Below are 25474 nucleotides of genomic sequence, written 5' to 3'. Positions count from 1 at the left end.
CCAGGTACATTGGCCCTTATCCTGTGGAGAGGATAATAAACCCCAGCGCTGTCCGCCTCCGCCTCCCAGCCTCCTTAAACATCCACCCTGTGTTCCACGTCTCCCTCCTAAAGCCAGTCACCGAAAGCCCTCTCCAGCCTCCTGCACCTCCACCGCCTCCCCCACGTCTCGTCGACGGCCACCCAGCCTACACGGTCAACCAGATTCTGAATGTGCGCAGACGGGGTAGGGGCTACCAGTATCTGGTCGACTGGGAGGGATACGGCCCCGAGGAGCGCTCCTGGGTCAGCCGCTCCCTCATCCTCGACCCGCAACTGCTGCGGGATTTTTACGTCAGGTTTCCAGGTAAACCAGGTAGGACGCCAGGTGGCGCCCCTTGAGGGGAGGGTACTGTTGTGGTTCGATTTTTGAGGATGTGTTTTGCTTTGTGTTAACATCTCTCTCTCTCTCTCCCTCTCATACAGAGTGTGCTCCAAGGGGCGGGGCAATCTCCTGGAGCACAGAGCACCGGGCACACCTGCAGCTCATCATGCCCTCATTAGTTGGCTTCTTAAGCCACTCTCCCTTTGTCTCCTGTGCCGGATGATTCATTTGCCTTGCAGTGCCAAGCCAGTGCTTCGTGTGACTCCAGCTGATTGCCTCGCCTCGAGTAATTCCTTCATGTCCCTTTGTATTGTGAGTTTTGTGCCTCGACACCATTTCAGTTGTACTTTTGTTCCTGAGTCTTTTCCCATTTCTATGGAGATTTTTAGTTGTTACTTTATTTTTTGAGTATTTTCCTGAGGAACTGTCCTCCCTCCTTTTGTTAAATAAACTCTTTTGTTGAACTCTGCAACTGGGTCCTGACTTCCCTGACCAGATCGTAACATTAACTGCATGAAGACAAACTGTGTGTGTGAGAGAGAGAGAGAAGATGTATGTCATAGCGTGTGTGTGCGTGTGTGTGCAAAAGACAAAGAAACACAGGCTGTAACATATATGCCTATGGGTGCATGTGCATGTGAATGTGCACATGCAATTTAGAGCGACCAGCGCTTGAATATTGAAAAGCTCAGAGACAGAGGAGAATAATTACTGCGATGCCTCGGGCTCAAGTCGATATAAAAGTCCCGTGCAAAGCAACATCAGTGACATAAAGCTAAATGATATGTCATTTTCAACTTTTATTTTTATTCCTTCCTCTAATCCTCTCAGCCCCCGTATCTTTGTTGGTTCCTTTCTTCTTTCAAAGCCACTGCGGGCTGTGTGAATTCAGCGTGTAACATGGAAAAGCATACCAAGCATCTGGGGCTGGCTGCTTCATTACCTTGTGCACGAGGGAGAGAGCCGTGTCAGAGGAAGCCGTCAAACCAACTTTACGGTCTAGTTGCGGCGTGTCTCTCCCAAAGGTGAATTTTTAGTAAGATGGAGGTGCATCATGTTGTAACTGTTCTATTCTCCTCTCTTCTTTCTCCTCTTTTCCTTTCCTGCCTCGCTTCCGGCCTTGGACCCAACAGTGGATGAACTTGGGATCGAGTTCATGGGTAAGATTTTTTTTTTTTTTTTCCACACTGCTCATCCATTCATGTGCCTTATGTCTGCGAAACACCCCACAGAAAAACACACAATCCAGCACAACAAGGCCACTCACCTTGGAAAATTAATGTGGGCCAGTCTCCATGGAAACACCGTGGTGGTGAATTAGGTGCATTCTGTCTGCGTGAGGAACGGTGCCGTTAGTGAGGAGTTGTATAATGAGTAGAAAGCAATAAAGTCAGACCGCTGCATTTCAATGCATGAGTGTGTGTCCATACTTCTCCGTTACGGGTGTTGAGTGGCAATTTCTGAAACGGTTTTGTTTCATAAGTTGTGACACAAAATTTGTTAAATTTAATCTACATGCCTCCACAAATGCAGAAAAAGTTCACTAGTGGAATAAGAGGTAATGAAAATGCAATTCAAACCTCTTCGGGATTCAACTTGATATTACTTAAGATACCTTTACAGCTCCCAGGTGGAGCAATCTTTAAAAACCAAATTATCCAGCCTTCTTTCTTTATAGCACTCCAGCACACACACAAACACATGCTGCCCCGCTCGTCCCTGTTCTTTTCATTTTCTCCTTTGCCGTCTTCTCCCTGTTCTCCGGCTGCCTTTTGTGCATACATAAAAACCAACATAGCGTGCTGTGAAGTTTTCCATTAGCATGGCTTCATACGCTGCCGTCACATCACACACTTGCTCCAGGAAATAGAAGGGGAGAGAAGACGCTCTGAAAGAGGAGCCTGTCTGCACACAACACTCCTCAGCTCAGTGATTTTAATCTGAGGACTAAATTAGTTCAGAAAGCAACTGCAGGTGGGCGGAGGCATTAGAGAAAATGAGAAGGGGAGAGATCGATTGATGGCTGGACAGATGACAGACTGACGCAGAGATTTTTTATTTCTTCTTTTTTGGGCTGTGAGGTATAAGCACTGAGCTCACTTGCTTATTCATTGTGCTCCATTATGACTCCCCCCTCTGCTTCGGCGATGAATCACTTGACGGTTGCACTATACAGTGAGTCCGAGATGTGACAGTTGGAGTCTGAGACTGTCAGAATGAGGCAGAGCTCTGTTTGAAGTGGGATCGAGTGCTCCAAACATCATCTTGTCTTTTAATTTTGCTGCATTCTTACACCGAGCAGCTGCAGCTCTGTGTCTCTCATGTATCTCAGGCTGCTTTCTCCCGTTTTGTCATGGATACTTTAGCGTGGGCCTTATTATAGCTTTTTCTGTCATATATAGAATGGTTGCTATGATATGGCTGCCCATATGGGATTGTCTTGCCCTTATGTCAATACGACATGGCTCAGCCAATATAGCCTATGCTGTTCAGTTTGTTCCCTTCCCCAACAAGCTCTTGCATCTAATTACAAGAATGCCTCGTAGGCATCAGGCATGAAAGGCCTGTAATGGTTTTATGTACAGACTGCATGTTGGTTTTTCCTTGCAGCCATTCAGCAGAGCTTTGTAGACAGCTGTTTTTATGCTCCGATTTTGGAAAGGCCTAATTTGTTTATACCCAAAAAAATATAAAAGGGCAGAGGCTTGTCTCAGGTTGTGCCACACATGATGACGAGGCAGCAGGGGGAGAATGTTTCTCACAGATTTCTGACACGGAACTGTCCAGAGGTCATTTCACTGACGGTACAAGGCTGCAGGGTTTACATTTACACAGGTATTCGTCTTATAAGCAAAGAGTTCCAGCGGCAACTTCTGCTGTTTATTTGTAAAGTGCAGGTTAAAGCCATTCGCTGCTGCGTTCGTGACAAATTGCAGGACAGGTCAAAAGCGTGTTGACAGCTCCACCACAATTGTTTTCGTATTAGTGTCACATACTGTGTTCTGTATGTGTTCTCTCATTATTATTGTTACTCTAGTCAAAACTCATTATTCAGACATATTTGGATTTCATTTTTTAACTCGATGAAAATAACTTATTATCTCAAGCAGTCATGAATATGTGCAAATATTTGCTGGAAAATATGTTGACCCTGATACATCTTTATTTTCAATAACTTTCTAACCACTTCAAATGGATCCTGGTTAATGAAATTGTGCTCATGTTTAGGAATGATCCACTTTTATTATAAATACTGGTGTCAACATTTCTCATCTAGTTCTTGATTCAAATTTAAAATTGTATTTTATTGTTGTGTTGTTTTAATTCTCAAGTTTCAAGAACAGTGCTCTACAAATTAAGCTCATCATTATTACTATAACATCACAAATCCAGCACCAGTCAGACTATAAAACACAATTACACCTAAATGAGTTAATTTGTCACACAGCAGATTGTGCTTTTCAAGATGATAATATGTGCGTGAAAAATGGCTTTAACTTTCAATCTAATTACAAGATATTATTTGTTGTAATAAATTAAAGCTCCAAATGTGATTGAATGCAAACAGTGTATCTCAGTCATTTTTGATCACAACAACCACAATTATCCATGTAGTAATTTATCAGCATTAAATAAACTGCCGTGTGTCACATCTGGCCACCCATGCTGCATTTCCCTGGACTGAATCTATTTTAAATCAAACCCAACTTTTTCCACAGGAGCTTATATATATATATATAAATATGTGTATATGTAACTTATATATATGTAACTCCAGGATGTGCGCATGTTATTTTTATCCCCTGCCTGCAGCATTCTAACATTAAAAAGGTTTCCCTGCAGTTTGAACTCGGTTACACCATCTCACCCTTTAAATATGTTGATGCGGTACTGATGTAATGCCGAGGCAGAAACTGAAAAGAAAAATAAAATGGTGCAAACACACTTCATGGTTGCACTGAGGTGTAAACTTCGAACACAGGAAGCTCTCCGATAGTCACCGTGGCCTTAAAACAAGAGCAGGAGGAAGTTGATGGACCTGGGCAGACAAGCACGAATGAAGAAGACCTCCCTGGACACTTCTCTGTTGACAGCATCAAAAGCCACAAACAAGCCCTCAAAGGTCACGAGCAGGTTGCGGTGATGTGTTCTGCACTTTTCCCTGCAGTTGTCAAGGTGCTGAGATCTTTCACACACAGGGATTTTATTTTTTTTGAGTGTGACTGAGTGATGTCACAGGAGGTGTTGTTTAAGGTCACCAGTGACAGCGGGACAGAGAAGTCTCTCCAAACTTTTGACACTGGATGTCGGCGAATTAGTTGGATGCCAAATAGCAGGTTTTTAGATGGACAGTTGTTCTCCCTTGTTTTGACCACTGGATGATTTGGCGTGAGAGTTTTTGAATAAGCCGGCCTTCGCCCGCCCGCCACGCCACGCGCTGCCGTAAGTAGCGCAGGTCTCCAATGCAGCTGCTCAGTCAGACAGATATCAGCCGGGATCAACTACTTGTCCCGGCTGCTTGTGACCTAAAGCCTCTGTTGCTGATGTGCAAGGGTTTGACAAGAAGCTCCGGGAGCATTCATTTGCTGCTAATTCCCTGTCGCCATCGGTCTCTGAATGCTGACACACATGAGGAACTCGCATGTAAACACACTCACGCGATCTCGATGTGGCCCCCGCTGGGCCGAGTCTGTCCGCTGGTGTTGCCTGCTGGGTTCGTCTGAACGAAATGATTATCACACTTCGGTTAGCACATGTCACTGAGCCCTGCCCGGGTCTGCCATGTCCCCATCCTGTGCTCAAACACTGACATTTACTGACAGCAGCATTGGTCGCTTTATGCTAATGCAGATTGTGGGTGGATGTCTTGTGTGTGACTGTGTCCGCCCACCGCTTGTGTATGTGTATGTGTGTGTGTGTGTGTGTGTGTGTGTGTTTGGTGGCTTAATTCATGATATATTCCCCTCCTCCTCGCTCAGAACAAGTCCATATCCTCTGTGTCAGGATAGATATTCAATGGCCTCAACTGTATTCTCTCCTCCGCAGAGAGCGGTGACACCTACCAGCGGCAGGTGCTGTCCATCTTCAGCATCGCCTCGGGGATCTGTCTGCTCGGAGTGGCGTGTATGGCTCTCTACCGCCGCAACAAGTGAGTGATGCCGTCCAGCACCACATTAGTGGAGTGTGCCCCCGGCTGTGCAGAAAGAGCACTTTACTATCATGGCATGGAGCCCAATGAAAGTCTAAGTGTGAGTCAGCTAGAGGATGTTTTAGCAGAGTCACATCTAAATTGTGTAGGATACATTCGAGACGGACACTCATGTGAGATTGATTCGTAAAGTGGTTTGTCAGATAAACGCTTCCATCAAAAATAAAAATACACAAACAAGGCAAGAGCTTGAATGAGAATATTAGAGCCGAAACGTACGTGTGGAAAAACAGACAGCGACAGGGAAGAAGGAAAAAAAGAAATGTAGACGTAAAAGGAGAGAGCGGGGGAAATAAGGAAAGTTGAAACAAAACAAATGTGTTTTATTTTCAGCCTTGCAGCACTCTTAATGGTGTAGCTCCGATCGGTCAGCGGAGCCAGAGTCACGGCTCAATGGGTCGAGTTAATTTACTGGATTTTATCCAAAACCCAGAAACCTTGTTAAATTGAATCCCTTGTCCCGAAAATGTTGTTTGACTCTGCGGTTTCACAAAGATGGATCCTCTCGGTTCATTCTCTCTTCAGACGTCGAGACTTAAAATTCTATTTGTATCGGTACTTCACAGGGAAGATTAGCACAGTTGCATTCTTGATTTAGTTTGAAGACTACACAGAGGAGTTCGAGATAAGAGAGACACTTGTACATTTTTTAAGGACCCAAAGAAATGAAAATCAAAGGGAAATGAATTATATGTGGTTATAAAGTTTAGTAATTATAGGAAGTGGTGTGGCAGTGGGATTATTCATCACAATGATGCTGATGTTTGCCATATCATCATTGCTGATTATCATGGACAAAGAAGAGCAGCGAACATGAACTAATAAATACTGTAATATATTTTACTATACTATATAATGGAGTAAGCTTATCTATAATAACCGGGCCTGGCTGAAATAAAACAAACGCAGCCAACATGAGTATTTTTCTGCTTTTGCTGATTCATAATGTGCCGTTTAAGTATTTAAAGTAAGTCGCCCACAAACCATCACTTTGTCTTGTTCTTTTTAACAAGTTCAGACATTTGCCTCCTAAATTTTAACATCTCACCACATCCTTTACTCGGGGAACATGTAACAGGCCTCTGCTGCAGAGAGAGTTTAGCAACCTAGTATTCCAAAATGAACATTTAATGGTGAATTAACATTTAATCCGAAAGTCTTAAACATCAATTAATTTTTAATCCAATCAAAATTTAATCCAAAAGAAGCAACATTCTCAAATTCCATGTTTAGCAAAGCTAAAAGATGAAATTTGACTTTTCTTGCACACACTCTGTTCATAAATGTTCCTTTTTATGGTTATGGTTAAAGAGTGGAAGTAATTCTATTGGGTAGGAGAAAATAAATTAAGCTATTTATGGTTCACGGAGACAAGAAAGTCTGCTCAAGTCACCAGATGCCAGTAAATGAAAAACCCCTGTGCCCAGCACCATGATTGTGTTTACTTCACTAGAACACACATACATGTACATTTTCCTTTGATTAAAACATGTCAGCAGCCAGAAATGTTCCTGATACCTTCACTCTGTGATGTGAGAATCTAAACTTGTGTCTCTGGTTGTAGTTTTTATTGAAAATCTGTTTTGTTTTTTTCTCTTCTGACTTTATGAGTATTATTACGAAGGCATGAAATGGACGTTTCACAGATGACTGCCTTGATTAAATTTTCACTTGTGCAAGACATCTACTTTCCTAATGCTATTTTTTTGAAGCCTTTGTGAAAAATCGTACAACCATCAAATGTACAGTCACAGCTCTTGAACAGAAAATACCTGTAAGTGAGTTTCAAAGTGGCTGGTCCGCGTTCTGACACTTTTACCTTTCAGTCTTCATTCTCAGCGTTTTTCAGAACAGGTAATTTCGCTGAAAAGGAAATCTTGTCAAAGTGTCAAAGGAAGTAATGAAATCTATCAAATTTCTAGCGTGTGTTTATGATGAACAGCTCTGAAGGGAAATCATTTCTGAACATGTGAATGATCAGTTTACTGACAAATATGTAGAATAGAATAAAGTAGAGCAGAGTAGAGTAGAATGGAACAGATTAAAGTAGAACAGGGTGGAATCGAACATATTACAGTACAGTATAGTAGAGTAGGGTGGAATATAATAGAAAAGAATGGAACAGAGTAGAATAAAATAGAGTAGAATGGAATGAAAAAGAGTAGAATGTAGTAGAATAAAATAGAATACGGTAGTTTCGAACAGATTCAAGTAGATCAGTGTCGAATAGAAAGTCTTTTTTGTCAATGTAAAAGAGAAAGCAGAAAGTAGAGGTGCTACTTCTGAAAATTGTGCAAATTTATAAAAAATGTATTTGATGCATGTGCTTCTTTCTACACACGTACACAGTAAAGTGTGTTCTTGCTGCACATGTGCGTCTTAAGAGCCACAACAGTCATAGAAATCAATGTCTGCGCTAAAAAAAAAACACAGTTGCAGAGAGTATTCTCATTAGTGAGAGGGCAGGAAATATACTGAGCACAGCGAAAAACACCACCACGGTTATCTTGGTAAAGAAACCCTCTCTTGGTTAAAAGCAACTCTATTTTTTACTCATAACATTGCAATATTTCTCTTTGCTCCACAGGAGACACAGGGAAAAACTCCAGGCTCATTTCTCCGATAGCCGCAGCCTGAGGGACTGCAGTGTCCACGCCTCTGGCCTCATGTCCAAATCCACTCCCAGGCTTCAATACAGCCTGCAACTCCAAAAGGTTCAACATTATGCATTATACTAATTATAAACTGTAATCATCATATTCAGCTGTATATATGTATATATACATATCTATATATAAATATATAGATATGTATTTGTTTGAAGTATTTCTCTACTGAACAAACAAATCAGTTTACAGAGAGCTTGACAGGATGATGTATGATACATGTCTTAATAATCTCTCTCTTGGCTGGAGTCTGTTGTTCACACTCGTATCTGACATCTGAGCTGAGAAACGTTGGGGAGTTATAGTTTAAAATAAATGCTTCATGTGTTATACAGGAAAAATCTGCTTGTCATGCTCACAATGACAGATTCCTGTGACAAACTGCAGATTGGAAATTCTAATCTGCAGTGTGTCGGGAATCTGGAATTCACCAAGCAAGCAAGGCAGCAATACTGTATAGTAGACAAACCGGGTTTAATGTTTCACTACTGACAATGCCAAGAGTGTGTTCTGCAGGTGCGTCTACCTTTCGTATTGAAAATGTTGACTTTGCAAGTGGGACTTTTTTTTTGTGTATTTGTGGAGCAGAGTTAAATCTGCAGCAGGATGGAGGTTTGTGCAAAACAAAAAAAAAAACCTTGAAGTAATCAAGTTATTTGCTCCCAAAGAAAAGCAAACCAAGACGCAAGTGGTCAAAAAGGAGAAAATCGACTTTGGGCAGCTGTTTGTCACGATAACAAATCACACAGACAGACTCCTGGTTTAGTAAAAAATAAAAATGTGACCCAGTCAATCACAGAAGAGGAGGTGGAGGATGAAGATGGCACTAATGTGGCTGATGTCTCCACTGACTCCCGAGGTAATTGCGGCCTAATGGACACTTGTAAAGGTCTCGTCGAGAGTGCGGTCGCCATAACGCATTAGCACTTCCCTGAATGCACGGGAAAATGGTCACATATATCGTGTTCATTCATTATTTGCTCCTGAGACTTTTTGGAGATATTATTTTTATTTTTTAATTAAATTTATCATGCAGGTTTCTTTCATCCTTTTAAGAAGGTTGTGCCATCTGTTCCTCTCTTAATGCTCTCCCATCATGTCCCTTTGCTAATGTGCACCTGCCCTATATAGAGGTGGACATTTCTTGGTTTTACAAACCCTCAGATATGATAAAATCATGAATATTTAGTTTTTTCTGCAATTTGTATGACTCAGTATGCACGTGTAAAGGTACACACAAGTTTACTTTAGAGATCACACCTCAAATGGCACGAACATGCGTGTTCCGACACATTTAAGCAACAACAGATGTATTTGTTGCTGTCGAAAATTCCTCTCTTAGGTTCAGCCTTGTTCTGTCATCTCTGCGTTTGCCAGATGTAGCCTGTGCTGAGGCTCTTTAATAATGCAACAGCGCCTAGTGTCACCCACTGAAACAAACACCCCTGAAGCAAGCCCCACCCACAGAACTGCAGTTGGCACAATCCGAGAGCTTTCCGAGGATGTCGTTTTAAATTATGGCTCCGAGCAGTTGACGTGTGAGAAGTGGTACAACATTTTATGTAAATGTAGCTGTTAAGTAGCTGTGTTTCTTGGTGAAGTAAAAAAAAATCGAGTGTCAATGAGCCGAAGCGCAGCGAATGTTTTCAGTACCGCACAGAAATATTCATGACACTCTGCTGAGAAACCTTGAAAGTGTAAAGAGTCCCAAAAGTTCTACTGACACAAAACCATTCTCAGCGCAGTTTAATGCATTTCACTCAGCTGCAGGCCCATTGTCCCATGGCACAGTAGCAGGGTATTGTATTAACACGATATGACTGTGAGAGTGTGGTGACAGGAATATATTGGGGCTCAGCATTTAGTGAAGCCCCAAATCTGCACAGAGCCGGACACAGAAAACCAGAGAGAAAAATACAGCATGGAAACACAAGCTATAATAGAAGAGTGTGAGGGAAGCTTAAGGTGGGATGTGAAAGATCACTGACTACAAGAACCCAGGAGGGTGTGTGAGCTGAACACACCAAAGATTAACAAGTGAAACCTATTTTTCCACATGTTTGACACAGCAAGCCCTGACCACTGCTACTCTCCTCCCACTCTCTCAGCTTGCAAACCATCATGTGCCGTGGGCGGTGCAGTCCTAAAAGTTCTCCGGGTTCTTCTTCCAAGTTTAACCGACACAGAATAGAAACGCTTTAGATGGAAGAACAGAAAGGAGTGGAGGCTTGGAACATAAAACTAACACGCCAGTTTCTACTGTGTGTGATTGAGGCAGGAAAGTTGAGGATGAAACCAAAGTAGGTTTTGGTCAGTGTGTTCATCATGTCATCTCTATAATAAACTGATGCTCTACTTTACAGGAATATAGAGCATCAACTCCCTAAAATACTTTTTTCCTTAAGGTGCAATGCAAAGTCTCTATATGCTGACGTCAGACCGGTCTAAAACAGCTAAGAGATCACTAAACCCTTGGTACCCACACACCTGCACTCATATAGCTGACTTCTTTGTGCACCAGCAGGTACTTCTAGACTTTCCTGTTTGTTCCATCTGTGAGTGCACATGCCTGTTCATATGTGCAAATCTGGAAAAATTCCTGTGCATATGCTCCGTCCATCTGTAATCTTACATAAATGCTCAGATCTAGAAACAGGTGAGTCATATTTGAAATCCCCTGAAAGCCTCAAGAGCATTCTGTGGGGTCTCTGGGAAAAAAATATTAAGGAAATATGTGTCACTTATAATTGTCATTAAATGTTTTTTAAAAGCGTACTATATCCAGTATGAAGTAAGCATGGCTTCTGCAGCAGCGGCCCGCCGGGGCAGATACTGATATCCTTGCACTGTGCTGTTACTCTGCCGTTTGTTCTCCCTCCTCACTCCCCCACTGATCTGTGCTCACTTTACACGTCAACAATAAACAGCAACACTAATCAGAGGTTATTAGGATCTGAACAGTACTTGAAGTTTACTTTGTTTTTGTTTGATTCGCTCCAGAGTTCACCAGACACTTATTTAAACGCACTGAAAATAATTTTGAAGCCTGAGACGAAAAGTGATATGAAGCGCACAGCCAGGAAATCAGGGTTAAAGTGACCGATCGGGACTCATGATCCGACATCATCGATTAATTAATAAATAAATGTGATGGTCAGGTTGCGTGAAGAGCGACTGAGACGAGCGCACACACACACACACACACTCACACACACACACACACACACACACACACACTCACACTCACTCACACTCCTGCAGACCAGAGAGAAGCTCTTCCTGCAGATGACGCAAAGCAGCGTTTTAACTTCATTGTTGCAGAGGAAGTGACGCCTTGTCTATCCAGGAACATTGTTATAACAAAAATAATTCTGCAGAATGTTTCTGATAAAGTTCAGCTCTAAGTGTGAGTGATTAGAGTGATTAGAGAGTTTCTTTTGACCAGCGGGGCACCTAGACACTGTAAAGCCTATGATCAGAGTTTCTAACCACATAAGTGCGTTCACTAGGTACGCTGGGGGCGGGGGGGTCATTGACACCGGGTTTTTCATAAACTGTTATGATGGCTCCTTTCAAAAACGCTTTTCAAATCAAAAGAGAAATGAAGAAATGTTATTGCATCGTTAAACACTTGCCACCCCCACTGTTATTTGAATCTACACCTCGGTGGCAAGAAAACTGCATCTGAAATAAAATGTGATGGAGTATACACCCGTGAGACACGCCACCGAAACAGACATGCACCGACATGAAGGAATAGGGGCACAGAGGCCGAGAGGACAAGAGTCAAAAACTCAATTCCCATCAGCCAGAAACTGGAGTGGTGGTAATGGACTATTCCAGTCTTACTCTAAGAAGAAACCGAGTCACCCTCAGGAGCGACACAAGGCATTGGGATGAGGGTACTGTATGAATACTGCATGGGGACACAGAATGAATGGGGCCCCAGACTAGAGCATTGTGAACCACATCTCAAGGCTTCTGTTTCACCAAAGTCAAGTGTATAAAGCTCCGAGGTCAAAAGACACAGTGTCTTCTTTCTGCAGAGTCGATACTGCACCAATTTCTGAAAACCAAAGTCATTTTCAAATTATGTTGTCAGAGACGTGAGAACAGTAGCATCAGACGCAGAAGAGCATGTTTGAGTTCAGTTTCTGGAAGGAGGTGACACGTTTATCTGTTGTGATGGCGGAAAAGCTTCTGTAGATATCGTCATGATTAATAAAACTACCGGCCAGTTCAGACAATTGATAATGTTACACTATATTATGCAATATTATTTAACATGCTGATATCGGGTAGAGCCAAAATGGTGTTTGCTGTCAGTCTTGGCTCAGAGAATTGACAAATTGCTCAGATTTAGTAGTTTCCCAGTTGGTTTTAGGATTTCCCTTGTCTATGAATGGTCAAATATTCCATCGTGCATTTTGATTTGATGTGTATAAAGATGGAATATGTGACAGCTCCCCAAAAGTACAGAGAAATCCACTGATGGCGGGCTGCAGAATAGGTTTAAATCCACCTCCTCCATGTTAGCAGATGGGACTATGGACAAACTAAAATGTCATAAATACCTTTTATAGTTCTTATCATTCTGATATATTTCAAAATGCTAATTTCCCACATAAGTTTGGTATTAGTTAATGGCTGCTGATAAAAACAAGGTGGAATGTCATGATTTACTGTTGAGACTTATTTGTGTCGGACGGGACCTCGATACAGCGACTCCATCCCCTGACCCTGCCTCCAAAGGACATCGATAGCATAAGATGGTGCCCTCATATCCAGAATATTTCAGCATGGCTTTGTAAAGAGTTCAACATCGGTGAACTGCAACCTGAGATATTTGCTTCACATATCAAGTATGTGTGACCACGTCCTTATTGTGCAAAACAGGAGAAAGCAGAGACGCCTCTTCCATCTTTATATACAGTGTATTGATTTGTTGGCAGGGGGAGTGCTGCTGCTCTGAATGCACAGGGTGGCTTTACTCTTAATGTCAGTTCATGTTGTTCACTCAGGCTCCTGTATTTTCCTTCTGTCTCCACTTGAAACGAATCCACTTTGCCTCATGTTTATCTAAAGCTGTCACGAGTGGCATAAAATAAGGCAGAAATCGAGATCGCAGGGAACAAGTGGAATGGGTTACGCCATGCAGGTCTTCCGTTGTCTGCCAGAAACTATTTATTTTATCCCCCAACACAGATATCATCCTCCAGGAAAAGTTTGCCACAGAAATTGGTCCAGAATGGCGTTCTCCACCCGCAGGGTATATGAGAGGGTGGCCAAAATGATCCTATTTTCTTGCCCGGCTAGTGCACAGCAGTAACTGCTCCCACTGGGAGTCTGGGGTGTGAGGGAGAAAAAGAGGCTTATCGGCCAATGAGAACCCGGGACCGGTTCTAAGTCACATGCAATTGCTTTAATGATGTACAATCAGAGGGGGAGAAAGGGCAGCGCAGGAAGTACTGTAACTGGAATAACAGAATTATCTCCTGACTTAGTGCTTCACAGGGGGGGGGGGGGTTCTCAGGGCATTCACGTCACAGTGCCAGAGTTTTGTCTGGGGCCCATAGAGAGATAATGCTGTTAATTTTGATAAGAATAAAGGAAAAGAATATGAGGGGAGAAATACTTTAGGAAACCATTAATGTAATCTTGTGTAGGATTAATTCTTGAGTGCGACAGGAGCGCTGTGAGGGCCAGTGTGGAGTTTAAGCACCGAGCGTCCCCTCCTAAGCTGCAGTTTAAAATGTACAGTATAATTAAAGACACCCTGCGTGAGATGCTAAGAAATAAAATACTAATATAGTTTTTATCACCTGCTTGTTTTCAGGTTGTCGGCTTATGTGAAGCACCTTGTAAGGTGGATTTAGAAAAGTGCTCTGTAAATAAATATGATTATCATTATTATTATCGAGAGGGTTGCATTAGGCAGAGAACATCCTCAGCCTAACTGGGGATTTAACCCTGAGTAAGGACGTGCCGCTGAGCCACCAGTATTATACATTAAACCCTGAGCTTATTCCCTGTGTTGTTTCACAGTATCACTTACACCTGAACGTCTCGTGTTTTGATGTTGATCATTGCCACAAATGAATCCAAGCTGAGCTCTAATAAAGACATCTTTTACACAGCGTAGAGGATAATAACCAAGATGCATCCTGAAGCCACAATTACCATGTTTTATAACTTACTGTACCCGCTGTTATTCTTTCTTTTTTTGCAGAGCTGCAGTTCTCATGGATCATCTGTTAAGGGCGGCAGCGTAGCCCCAGGCACATCCACGGCGTCCCCTCCTCTTCTCAGCAGAGCGCTGTCCAAAGGGAAACGCTTCAGGTGAAAATGTGACATCCTTTTAATTTCCAGCCCTGTTTCATACTGTATCTTTCACTCCGTCAGCGTATATCCAGATATAAAAGGCAGCCAAGTGAGAAATTCAATCATCCTGCAATATGGTTGAGAATATAGACCTCCAAATAATAAACAGATCATTTGTAAAATTGTTAGAAAGATTGATGGTGATTATGAGTGGGAGCATCGTTGTTAATATACAGTATATCTCGGGTACGTGGCCGACACCATAAGCTTTGCCAGCGTTCATATCCTCAGTCAGATTCAAATGTTTTACAGCAGGAGTGTTGCTATGGCCACTTTCATAAAAAGAAAATTAGAGGCTCTCAAAGAAAAAATCAACAGTGTCTTTATTCGTGTGATGAGTCCAGTAAATTGTGCAAAGCGATTACATGTGTACTCAGGCAGATTGTGAAATTACTACTTGTACACTGATGGGGTGGGGGGATATGCAGAGTTAAACATTGGTTCCTTTCATGCTGTCCTTCAAATGACGCAGGGATCTCTGATGCAGTGGTGCTTTGTTGTCGAAGTATCAAATGCTGCCATGTGCAAATCCTCAGAATAATGCAGGGATGTGGGTATAGATGCTACAGTGTCTGGGATGTTTACGGAACGTCTTCGTTCGCTTTGACGGGCGCAGGCACACTTTGACAACTGATAACATTCAACCACACAAGCAGCAGGAACTAATTTCCACAAATGTTTATCAGACGAAGCCTCTAAGAATGTTTGATTGCTAAAAAAATGTTTGCGTGCTGTTAAATGTGTATATTGCACCAGATCTAATGGTGTCGAGTGGCAGTGGAATAAAATCAGCAGCTGTGAGAGACTGTGCGTACGGCTCCATATACTTATTTATAATGCCATCACATTGCTGTGTGCATTAGACAAGCTTTCAGCGTGATGTAACAAGAACATAATGCGCAGGATGCACAGTGATTAGAGGCAGCAATGTTTGGGGAGATAATGGTGAGCTCAGGTTGTGTGTGTATACAGGCAAAGGGAGTTTTTCGATGTCGGGTCGACTGTGATGACAACTTCAGTGAAAACCCTGCTGAGGCGGCAGTTGTTCTCTGTTTTAATGGACCAGTGATGTGCCACAGAGGAAAAGTTTTTCGTCACGTGTGGCTGCAGGGATGGTGCCAACTTGTCCTGCGGCACAGTGTCACGCAGGTGCCTCCGCGCGGAGGGCAGCTGACAGTCAATCATCTGTTCAGCTTGTTGTCGGGGCGGGAGGACGCGGGGGAGAACAAGACTGTGATGGATGATGTTGCGATGCTTTCAGCTATTGACCTGAGAAACTAAACCATATTGTGAGCTATCAGGAGAAATGCCCCATAAAAAACATGTCAATATGTGCCATCAATATAGCTGCCAAAGGTTACCTGCGCATCATAGGTTTCATCACTGGGTATGTGCAGATTGATTCACCTGCTCGGATGCAGACTGTATCTGTCGAGGAGGAATTTTGTTGACTTCACACACAGTAAATCACTTCAGATATAGACATAATAAGAGAGACAACCGTGTCGCCTTCTCTCTAACCAACAACAGTCTGCAGCCACACCAGCAGCAGCGTGAGGCTTTACTGAGACACAGCTCTGCTTTGAGATAAATGCTAAATTTAGCATCGTAACATGCCCACGGTGACGGCGCTAACTAGAGTTGCCAACTTTCTCATGACCAAACGAGGGATAAAAGGTGAGACTGGCACGCCACCTTTTCTCTGGAAGTGTGGGTGTGCACATTGTGTATTCATATTCTCATTTAATTGGAAACATTAGAATGTTTTATTTTCTATTGAGAGTATGTGAATGCGCCTCAAAAATAAAAGATCAAACCCAAAAAAGCATTTCAAATCCAAAAGGAGGGCATGAGTAACCAAATCTGCTTCTTCCACTGGTATTTCTTTTCTGCTTTTGACTTATTCAAGCTGTCTTTTGTCTTCTTGCACAGCTGGAGTAAAAGTCCTTACATGACAAGTCACAGTTCACAGAGGTCTCAAGTTCATTTGTGATAATCTCCTTCTCCGATCTGCGTTCCTCGAGTTTTGATCATTTCCTGGGAGAAAATCCGCTCCACAGAGGCGTTTGAGCCTGGCACACTGAAGACAAATGAGATATACCCAAACATGTTGATCGAGCTGGCTTCCCCTATGTCTTGGAAAACTCTCTCCCCTCTCTCACTGGTGGTTTCCAGCTTTCTCTATTTCCTCGCGGTGTGCACAAAACCCTTCATAGATTTGTCATTTTGAGGGCAAACACCACCTGCTCCATGCAGGCTCCTCCCAGAACCTGATTGGTCTGTTCCACAGTTCCATTTTCTGCTGAGAAAGGAAACTACATCTAAATCATAAGCAATAACCTTCGTCCTATTGCTGCCTTGACATTTGTGCTGAAACTTGTTCGTCCATAAAAAACCTGCCCCGTTTCCACTGAAGCGTCTTCATTTTCAAAATCCAAAGGTTCTTGTAAACACCTGTGTTGCTCAGCAGGTTTCCCTAAGGGGCCGGAAGAGCTGACCAGCTCTGCAGGAGATGATCGACGTGCAAACATAACATATCTTCACGCCACTCATTGTCAACAAAAGAAAGATAAATGCTCTCAGCTCCTGTTTGCAGGAAGCAGATACTGTGAAGTGGCTATAGATCTTCACAACAAATGACTCAATATCCACTGACAGCTGATCGCAGGCGAGCTTGCAGGTGTTGTGAGCTACGCGAGCCGGGCAATTAGCTTTCAGAACTTCTTTCTTTGTTGGCACTGCTCAATATCTGGTAAACAGAGCAGTGTTTTCCCAACCTGACAACAGCATTATCTGCTGCATTGGCTATGATGCGTCTAATAACCTGATCCGAACAGTTGCGCAGCTTGATTCGTGCCATTTGCAGTTTCATCACTCTCTTCATAAAAGTCAAGCAACTCCATCAGACACCGAGAAATTTATCTCGCATGAAAACATTTTTCTATTTCCTTTCTGTGAGGCATTGATGGAAACAGAAAAACACTGGCTCACCTTCAGTCAGGGACACATCCTCTCAAATATCCCACAGAATCTTTGGTCCTCAAACATTCATTTTGATTTACCGCAGCTTCCTCTCCGAGTGCATCTTCTTCACATCATTTGAGTTGTGAAACAAAGCACGGCTGAATTAAACAAGATACCTGCGCTGTAAACATACGAGGCTACTAGTAGATGTCATGAAGAAGACACCGTTATTTCTTTCAACTTTAGCTCTTGTGTAGCTTTTTGGAAACATGTTTGGTAATGCTGAAGGATTTCGTTGAGTCACCCATTTTCTTTCTTCCTGTTGTTTGTTGTAGTTTCAAAAACTGTTTCCAAAAGCCAAACTGGCCAAAATACTCCAGACATTACAGATACTGTTGGGGAGTGACCAGAGGACCTGTCATCTGGGGACCTTGAATGTCTGTACAAACTGCCAAGGCAATCAACACATCCATTAAGTAATCTCAAGTCGAGTCAGTGAGTTTTTTCACATGCTGAGGTGGAGGAATATTCGGTATCCAGTGTGAACATCAGAAGTGCTATGTGGGTGTATCCTGCTGCAGATGGTTGTTTACCGTCCATATGAAATGCATGTCATCCTCCTCAGTCTCCCAGCTCTGCCCAGTGAAGGCATGAAAAGAACCTGATTAAAACCTCCCTGCCGGGCTGAGCCCTTTAATAACAAGAGGCCATGTAATTTTGGGGAATTGCAGCGATAAGCAGCTGCCTTTCAGTGACGGACCTTTAACATTTAACATTCATTAATTGCAATAACCTGGTGATTTTGTCCACAGAAACATATTTTAACATTTTCTCAGCTTTCAGTTGCTCCTAATTAAAACTAAAAAGAAAAATCAGCAGGGTAATAGGCAACACAATTTACATGATTTAGCTTTATTCATATTAAGTTTTTATAACATCAGTCGATATAAAGCTAACCCTGGCAAACACCAGAGCCAACATTAGCCATGCTTATTGTTCCACAGCCATGGAAATGACTGTGGCTGGATATTTTTGTGGATGGCGTTCCAGTCATTTATCAAATTACATCCAATTAATGTATGAATGATGTCATTTAATGCATTTTTAAAAAACAAGTGAATTAAATACAAAACCAATACAATGCAAGAATTTAACCTTATAATAAGAAATGTAAAATCATTTGATGGCACTGGGGAACAATGGGGCGTCTTTCATTCCCACTCTGAACACCAGTTCTTGCTCTTTGTAACTTTGAAGACGACGTTTGATCTCAGATGAGACAAAGTAGTAAGTCGCTCATGTTGCCAGAATCAGCCCCAGAGAAATGCCAAACTGAAGATCAGTTAAAAAGACTTCGACTATCGAGTTTGTTGTGTCTTGGTCCAGGAACCCAAGGATCATAGGATGTATAAAACATTCAGCCGTTCAGTTTATTGAGTTGGACTAATAATGATAATAATTATCATAACAATAATATTTGCATGGCGCATTTAGAGAAACTCAAAGACACTTTACATTGTATTTAATGGGGAGAATCCCTACCCAGAGACCTCTGCCCATCAGAATTACTCACCTCCTGTGGCTGTAGAGGGCGCTGTGGTTCAGTAAAAGTTACATCGTGTTGATTTAATGAGAAGCTAGAAAAGTTTGGACGTCTTTATAACTTATTAAACAGCAAAAAGAATCACACAGTCCACCACTTTATACGTGTAGAGCCTAGAGCCAAAATCAAAGTGGGAGAATGTTTTGTCACTGATTTGTGTTCAGTGCTTCTATGCAAACACATTTTTCACCCGGCGGTAATAATATGTCATAAGTTTTTTTCTTTTTGGTGCTGTTTAACTAACACGAGCGGGTGACCTATTGCTCACAACAGGAGAAACAGAAGGACGGGGAGCCCTCGTCTCAAAAATACATGCATATTGGATTAAACTGGAAGAAATGTATGTCTGCATTTCATGTGTTCTCTGGGAGGTGTTTGTGTTTGCATGATATACTCACACAGCAGCTTGCAACATAGCGCTGTAACTTTGATTCACAATGATGTCATTGCTTCATTTCCACGGACGAGCAGGGGTCTGCTTCGAAATCAACCACCCACTGCCCACCGGACAATTTAAAAACACAGTGCATCTGCAAAAAAAGCACAGTTTCGAAAGACTGCTGCTGAGATCATTCACAGCCGCAGGATGTCAATGCACATTGGTCATTTAAATGAGGTCTTTATGACATATGCCTGCCTGTGGCGTGTTCTAACATAGTTTTGGGCACATGGCTACAAGAAACAGGACTTACAAGCGTTTTTCGCCATGCAGGCTAGCACTTGTCTATGACACTGCCATGTAAGCAGAATTTTATGAGGTCATACTCGGAATAAGCAATAATCGAATTTACACAGTAGACGATTTGTGGGGGAATGAGGGAGGATGCCTTCCCCTTAGAAGAAAAATTACCAAAAATGATCCCCCCCTTAATAACCTGCCAATTCTTCTGCCATCCCCCATGAGAGCGAGGGCTGCAGACAGAGAATTTCTGTTTGCAGGTGCATCCTCTATAGTTAACGAAATGGCAGAGTAAGCAGATTATTGATGACCCATTCCCCGAACAAGCAGTAAGACGTAATGTTGACATGGGTCCTAATCAGACTGTGCTCTGTAACATGTCAACAGGAATGTGGATGGATGATTCTATCAGTAACTCGTGTAAACATCTCAATCGAAATCAGGTCTTTTCAGAACAAGGTCAATAGTCGAAATATTGGTGTCCATGCAGTCAATGAGTCAGTCGGCCTAATTAGCCCTCTGACATGGAAGAGCGGGAAAAACAAACATCTGACTAGAATGATTCCCGGAGTTTAAATAGAGCAGAATGAATAAAACTGCAACCTGTCACAGCTGCTGTAGTGCGGCTGAGTCTTATTGCTCCTCTTTGATTGAGCCGTGACATTTTTCTAATGTTTATATAAATGATTGTGCTCACTGATAAATTACTATTCTTATTCTCCTGTGTCTGACACCCCGGGCTGATGCTTAGATTTCAATACAAAGTTAATTTATTCAAACTGTAGAAAGGTCAGTCCATTTTACATGAATGAACAGATAAGAGAAGGTAAATCTGACGCTGTTTTAAATTCATGCAGCTTTTGAGATAACAACGTGTTAAATAATGTGATATTTATCCTCTGTATTTGTTTCCCCTCTGCTTGCAGGAGTAGCTCCCTGTCTCTTAGTCCTGCCCAACAACGGAGGGAGAATCCTTTTTTCAGGACCCCCCCCATTTCCAGAGGGAAACACAAGATAACAACAAACCTCCTCGATGGATCCCGAGTGGTCGGACATGTCTACAAACACTTGCAGGAGGATGAGTCAACAGACATGGAGTCTTTAAGAAGGTGAAAGCTTTTGTCTAATTCTTAGTTTTCTCATATTTGTTCAATCCACAGGGAGGAAATTCTCTCTTTCCCTCCCCTGGCTGAGGTCAAATTGCCAGTTCAGCCAAGATTAACTGAGGTTAAGTTGGAGTGGCAGAGGAATAATTTTGGGGGGCGAAATGAGTTTATGACTGAAATGCTCTCGGATCAAATTCGCAAGCTTATGAAATCTGATCCAGGGAAATAAATGAGATCTGCTCTGCTCTCCTTCAACTGGGACTGTCACAATTAATTTGAGAAATACACTTGATCCCAACCGCTCAACAGTATCATGGTGCTGGGGAAGTCCAAGACATGAGGCTGTGTGTGGAATCCTCTCTACACTTGCAGCCGGGGCTGCTGCTGTGAATGAAATGTGTTTTATTTTGGTTAAACAACCGTGCCACAACTAATTACCAGATTGACTGAAGTTATCATGAATTTGAAGCTTTGCCTTGGTTTGATTTTGGTTCATTCTTGGAAAATGATGTGAAAGTTTCATGGTCCACATATCAAAGAAATAATTAAATTTTACAATTTAATTTACTTGCTGAATATGGCACCATACTGTGCATCTGCAGCCCTCTAGAACAAGGCTACAAATTGCAAAGGATTAATTTCAGGCATTCACACATCTTGAATTCTCCTCATGCTCGTCCTGGAGTCGAGTGAGGACAGCAAGTTGCCCCATTTCCACGGCTCTCACAAGTGAAGCACAGCTACTGGCGCCGTTTCTGGGGATTTAAAAGCAGGAAGGACTTTTTTTTGGCAGAGCCACCTATCGCCAGTTGGCGATCTGGGGGCTCAAAATAACTTACATTTTAAAAGCACAGTCTGATCATCCTCACTGGCATCGGTTCAGAGAGGTAGCCTAGTGAGGAATCCTCTTTGTTATCAAAGACAAGATGTTTGGGTGTGGTTTTTTTCGTTGTCTTAAAGGAGGGAGGAGTTTACTTACGTAGAGACTAAGTTTCCCATTATTTCACATCAATTAAAAAAAGATTATAAATAATATTGATTGATGTATAACGCCCTGAAATCTGTAGTAAACAAGTAGTACTGGAGAACATTTCTTTTATTTTAGAACTTATTTACAGATGTAAGAGTCTTTCAGTGTGGGCCAGTCCTTTTTAGCATATGGCTCAGAAACAGCCGTGCTGTCAGTGTGTGTGATACTTGAGTGATGCCGCTGTTATCAGGAAGGGTCACTGAAGGCGGTGCACTTAAAGTGCAGCATGTTGCTGTTAGCCTGCCAACCTGACTGAGGCTTACAGTGACTCGGAAGATACACTGCACGCTGCCAAAAGTCTTTATGTGACCTATTTCCATAATTTACATTTTTAAACAAAGCTCCATGTGGCTCAGCAGTTCTTTGAAATGGTTGTGCAGAGAAATCCTCCAGGACCACAACAGGCTCCCTCCTCTCACAAACACACACACACACACACGCAGAATAACAAACTAACTTATTTTTCTAAATCACAAAAGCCAAATGAGTGTGTTATAGAGCAATACAACCTAACACAGCTTTTTTAAGTGTTTAGGAGAACAGCTCTAAAGAAAGGGCTTCTCATCCTTTTGGCCATAAGACTGCATTTGCCTGGTGAAACAGTTTAGATCTAATTAGCTATTGATGCTTCCCTCGCAGATCCATCAGTCGGATCTGGCTTTCCCTGGCCTTCAGGAGGTTGAAATGACCTATTTCTCGACTTAGCAGCCATGCAACACCAAGCTACCAAGCTTACAGCCTCCTCCTCCTCTTCCTCCTCCTGCCCCCACCTCTCCCTTGTTGCCATGGATACACCCTCTCATCTCTGGGAAATGAGAAATGGGAGGTGGAAAGGAGAGTGAGAGAACGCAAGATGGAAAGTGAGGAAAGAAGGGAGATTGTGCAGAGATGATGAGAGTGAGGCAGAGGAAAGATGGAGGCAGAAAGAAAAAGTCTTGAAAACAACAAACCCCTGTAGAGTATCGTCGTTTTAATTATCCCCTGTCAAAACATATATTTACCCATCACAGATAAGGACAGAATTGAAGGCAAATTTGCGATTGGAGTTATTTTTAGATGTGTTTTGATCTGCTAGATTTACCTCCAGCTTGCATTCATCCTTCTAATACCGAGGGAGGAGTGGGAAAGTAATTTAATTATTTAAACTTGGTTATGCTACAAACAGTCTCTGAGAGCTGACAATAACACTGGCGGTCTCCTAAGGCTGCGCCGCGCAGATTCTAAATGCAAACGGAGACTTTAGTGACAATATTAACTCATGTATATACAAACGTATCTGCGTGACTCTGAATAAGTTTCTCGCTATCATTTTCATATTAACCATGATGCTTTCAGAGCTCGTAGGCAACGCTCCACGACGCGCAGGGTTCATTATCATGCAAACATACAATCTTAGATTCTCACGCCCACGAACACACCTACATTCACCTCAAATGTCACATCATAAGCCTGTCAGATGAGACGCGCTCTGTGAGATAGTCTAATGAGACCTTCAGATACTAAAATTAGAACGACATGTGAAGCACAGAGGCGATATATTATTTTTCCATATACTCACCTGGGCCAGGGTCAGGAATCCAGCAGCTGTGTTGCTAAAGCCTTAAATCTCTGATAAGGCAGTCATGACAGAGGGGATTTTTTCAGTTAAGCATTCATGCAGCAACAATAAAGGCTGCTCTTGCTGGGGATTATAAATAATTACACAAAGATTATGAGAGAACAATACATAAATAATAATAATTTTGTTGGAGCAAGATGGTTTTTGCTGGGACTGAAATTAAATGGTGAAAAGCACAGGAGAATCGCAGCTTTATCTCCATACTCTTTTATTCCACTTCGGATATGAGTGTGCAGGACAAAAAAGGTCACAGTATAAATTATCTGGTCTCATTCTTACTATTTCTGTTCTCTCGTCTATCTAAAGGTGTGATTCTGCCAGTGGAAGGGTCGGCGCCCTCCTCAGCAGGACCTCACTCTCCCAATTTGCAGCCAAAAAAGGATGGACCGAGGTTCCCTGCACGCGCCTGGATAAGGGAACAACTTTCCTACCACCTTCCCTTCGCACCCGCTCCGTGCCCATCATCCCCTCCCTCCAAGCGACTGACCCTGAAGCGGGACGTGTGGATACGAGCGAGCGGAACCAAGGCGGGCTCCTCAAGTGGCATCCTGTGCTGGCTGGAAAGACAGCAGTGCCCATTAGCAATTCTCCCTCTCTCCCCTGTGAGACTGTGGTGCTGCCGCCTGGTGTTATGCCCAGCAGTGTTAGCCCTCCTGCCACCGCCGCGGCTCCGCTTGGTCCATGGAGGAATCCCAGCTCTGCACAAACACCCTGCTCCGCTGAAATTACAGTGGAACTCGTGCAGGAATTAAAACAGAAAAGCCTTTCCAGCTCCGTGAAAATGTCTGGCTCTCACAACGAGATCCAACACGGTGGCAGAAACACTCTCGAGACTGGAAGTGTGCAGGAGTCGGAATGGAAAAGCGTCCAATATTCAGCCAGAGCTCTGCACACAGGCAGCGGGACCAGAGGATGGAAGGCAGCAGGCCAAAGAGAAGCCCAGGGGCAGTGCCAAGGTCAGACATCTCTCGTGTACGGAGGCGCAAACTGCTCCTTGGCCACCAGAGGACCCAGCTGCAGAGGAACTGGAAACGCTTATGCCAAGCCCTCCACGAGCTGATCGGATTAACTCTGTAAAGGCTTCATAGACACTGTTTCCAATAACTGTATACCTTTGCTGGTGGCACAGGATGGTTAGCAGGTGGGACTATCTGTGTGGCCACGCGGACCAATAACAGATTGCAGTCGATCTTGAAGGAATGTGCACAGATTGAACTGCAGAGGGACAGACACAAACAAAAAGACATATAATTACAAAGACAAAGAGACAAATCAACACACAGTGTGAATAAATGTGACTCAATAAGGAAAAACAAATCCGTGACTGGAGTGGGAGCTTGATAGTGTATTGGAAAAAAAAAAAAATGCCACTATTTAAAGAGGAGCTTCTACTTAGAAACCAAAATAGTGTGTCATCTCTATGTTGTTTCTCTAATGTAAAGAAATGAAATTATATATGTCATATAATATATGTCATATAGACGTATATATATTTGACATACAATTGTGACAAAATAAAGACTAAGATAACAGTGTTAATTAAGGGCTTTGTACTTCTCAATCCATTCCCACCACAAAGAAAATGTTGCATATTGTTGTCTATGATATAAGGTACAAAATACTCATAAGTATAAGTGTAAACACCAAAGATGTTCGATTTACATCTTACAAACGTATCTCCATGGCAACAGACACCTGTAGCATGCTTTTCATCCTGTTTTTTAGAGCGGACAAAATCGTGCACCTGGTTAACAGCCCTCCATACGTCAAACCTAAAAACAGCCACATCTATTACGAATAGCTGACGATTTTTTCCTCCAGGTGTCTTTTGGTGGCCGATCTTCGAGTGTGTCGG

The 25474-nt window shown here is 42.6% G+C and overlaps 1 protein-coding gene across 2 annotated transcripts in view; it reads left to right on the top strand.

Moving 5' to 3' along the window:
• Positions 1 to 25158, top strand: part of nrg3b (neuregulin 3b) — a 175722-nt gene extending 150564 nt beyond the window's left edge. For both annotated transcript variants that reach the window (XM_069517599.1, XM_020082721.2), the window contains exons 4-9: positions 1497 to 1523; positions 5410 to 5512; positions 8160 to 8286; positions 14468 to 14577; positions 20792 to 20974; positions 23926 to 25158. In XM_069517599.1, the coding sequence (XP_069373700.1) occupies positions 1497 to 1523; positions 5410 to 5512; positions 8160 to 8286; positions 14468 to 14577; positions 20792 to 20974; positions 23926 to 24679 (1304 nt within the window). In that variant the 3' untranslated portion in view covers positions 24680 to 25158. The remainder of the gene's footprint in view (positions 1 to 1496; positions 1524 to 5409; positions 5513 to 8159; positions 8287 to 14467; positions 14578 to 20791; positions 20975 to 23925) is intronic.
• The last annotated feature ends 316 nt before the right edge of the window (positions 25159 to 25474 follow it).

This window comes from Paralichthys olivaceus, chromosome 21 (assembly GCF_024713975.1).
Source record: "Paralichthys olivaceus isolate ysfri-2021 chromosome 21, ASM2471397v2, whole genome shotgun sequence".
Taxonomy (NCBI): Eukaryota; Metazoa; Chordata; class Actinopteri; order Pleuronectiformes; family Paralichthyidae; genus Paralichthys; species Paralichthys olivaceus.
Note: the sequence above shows the minus strand (reverse complement) of the source record. Positions and strands in the feature narration are given on the sequence as shown.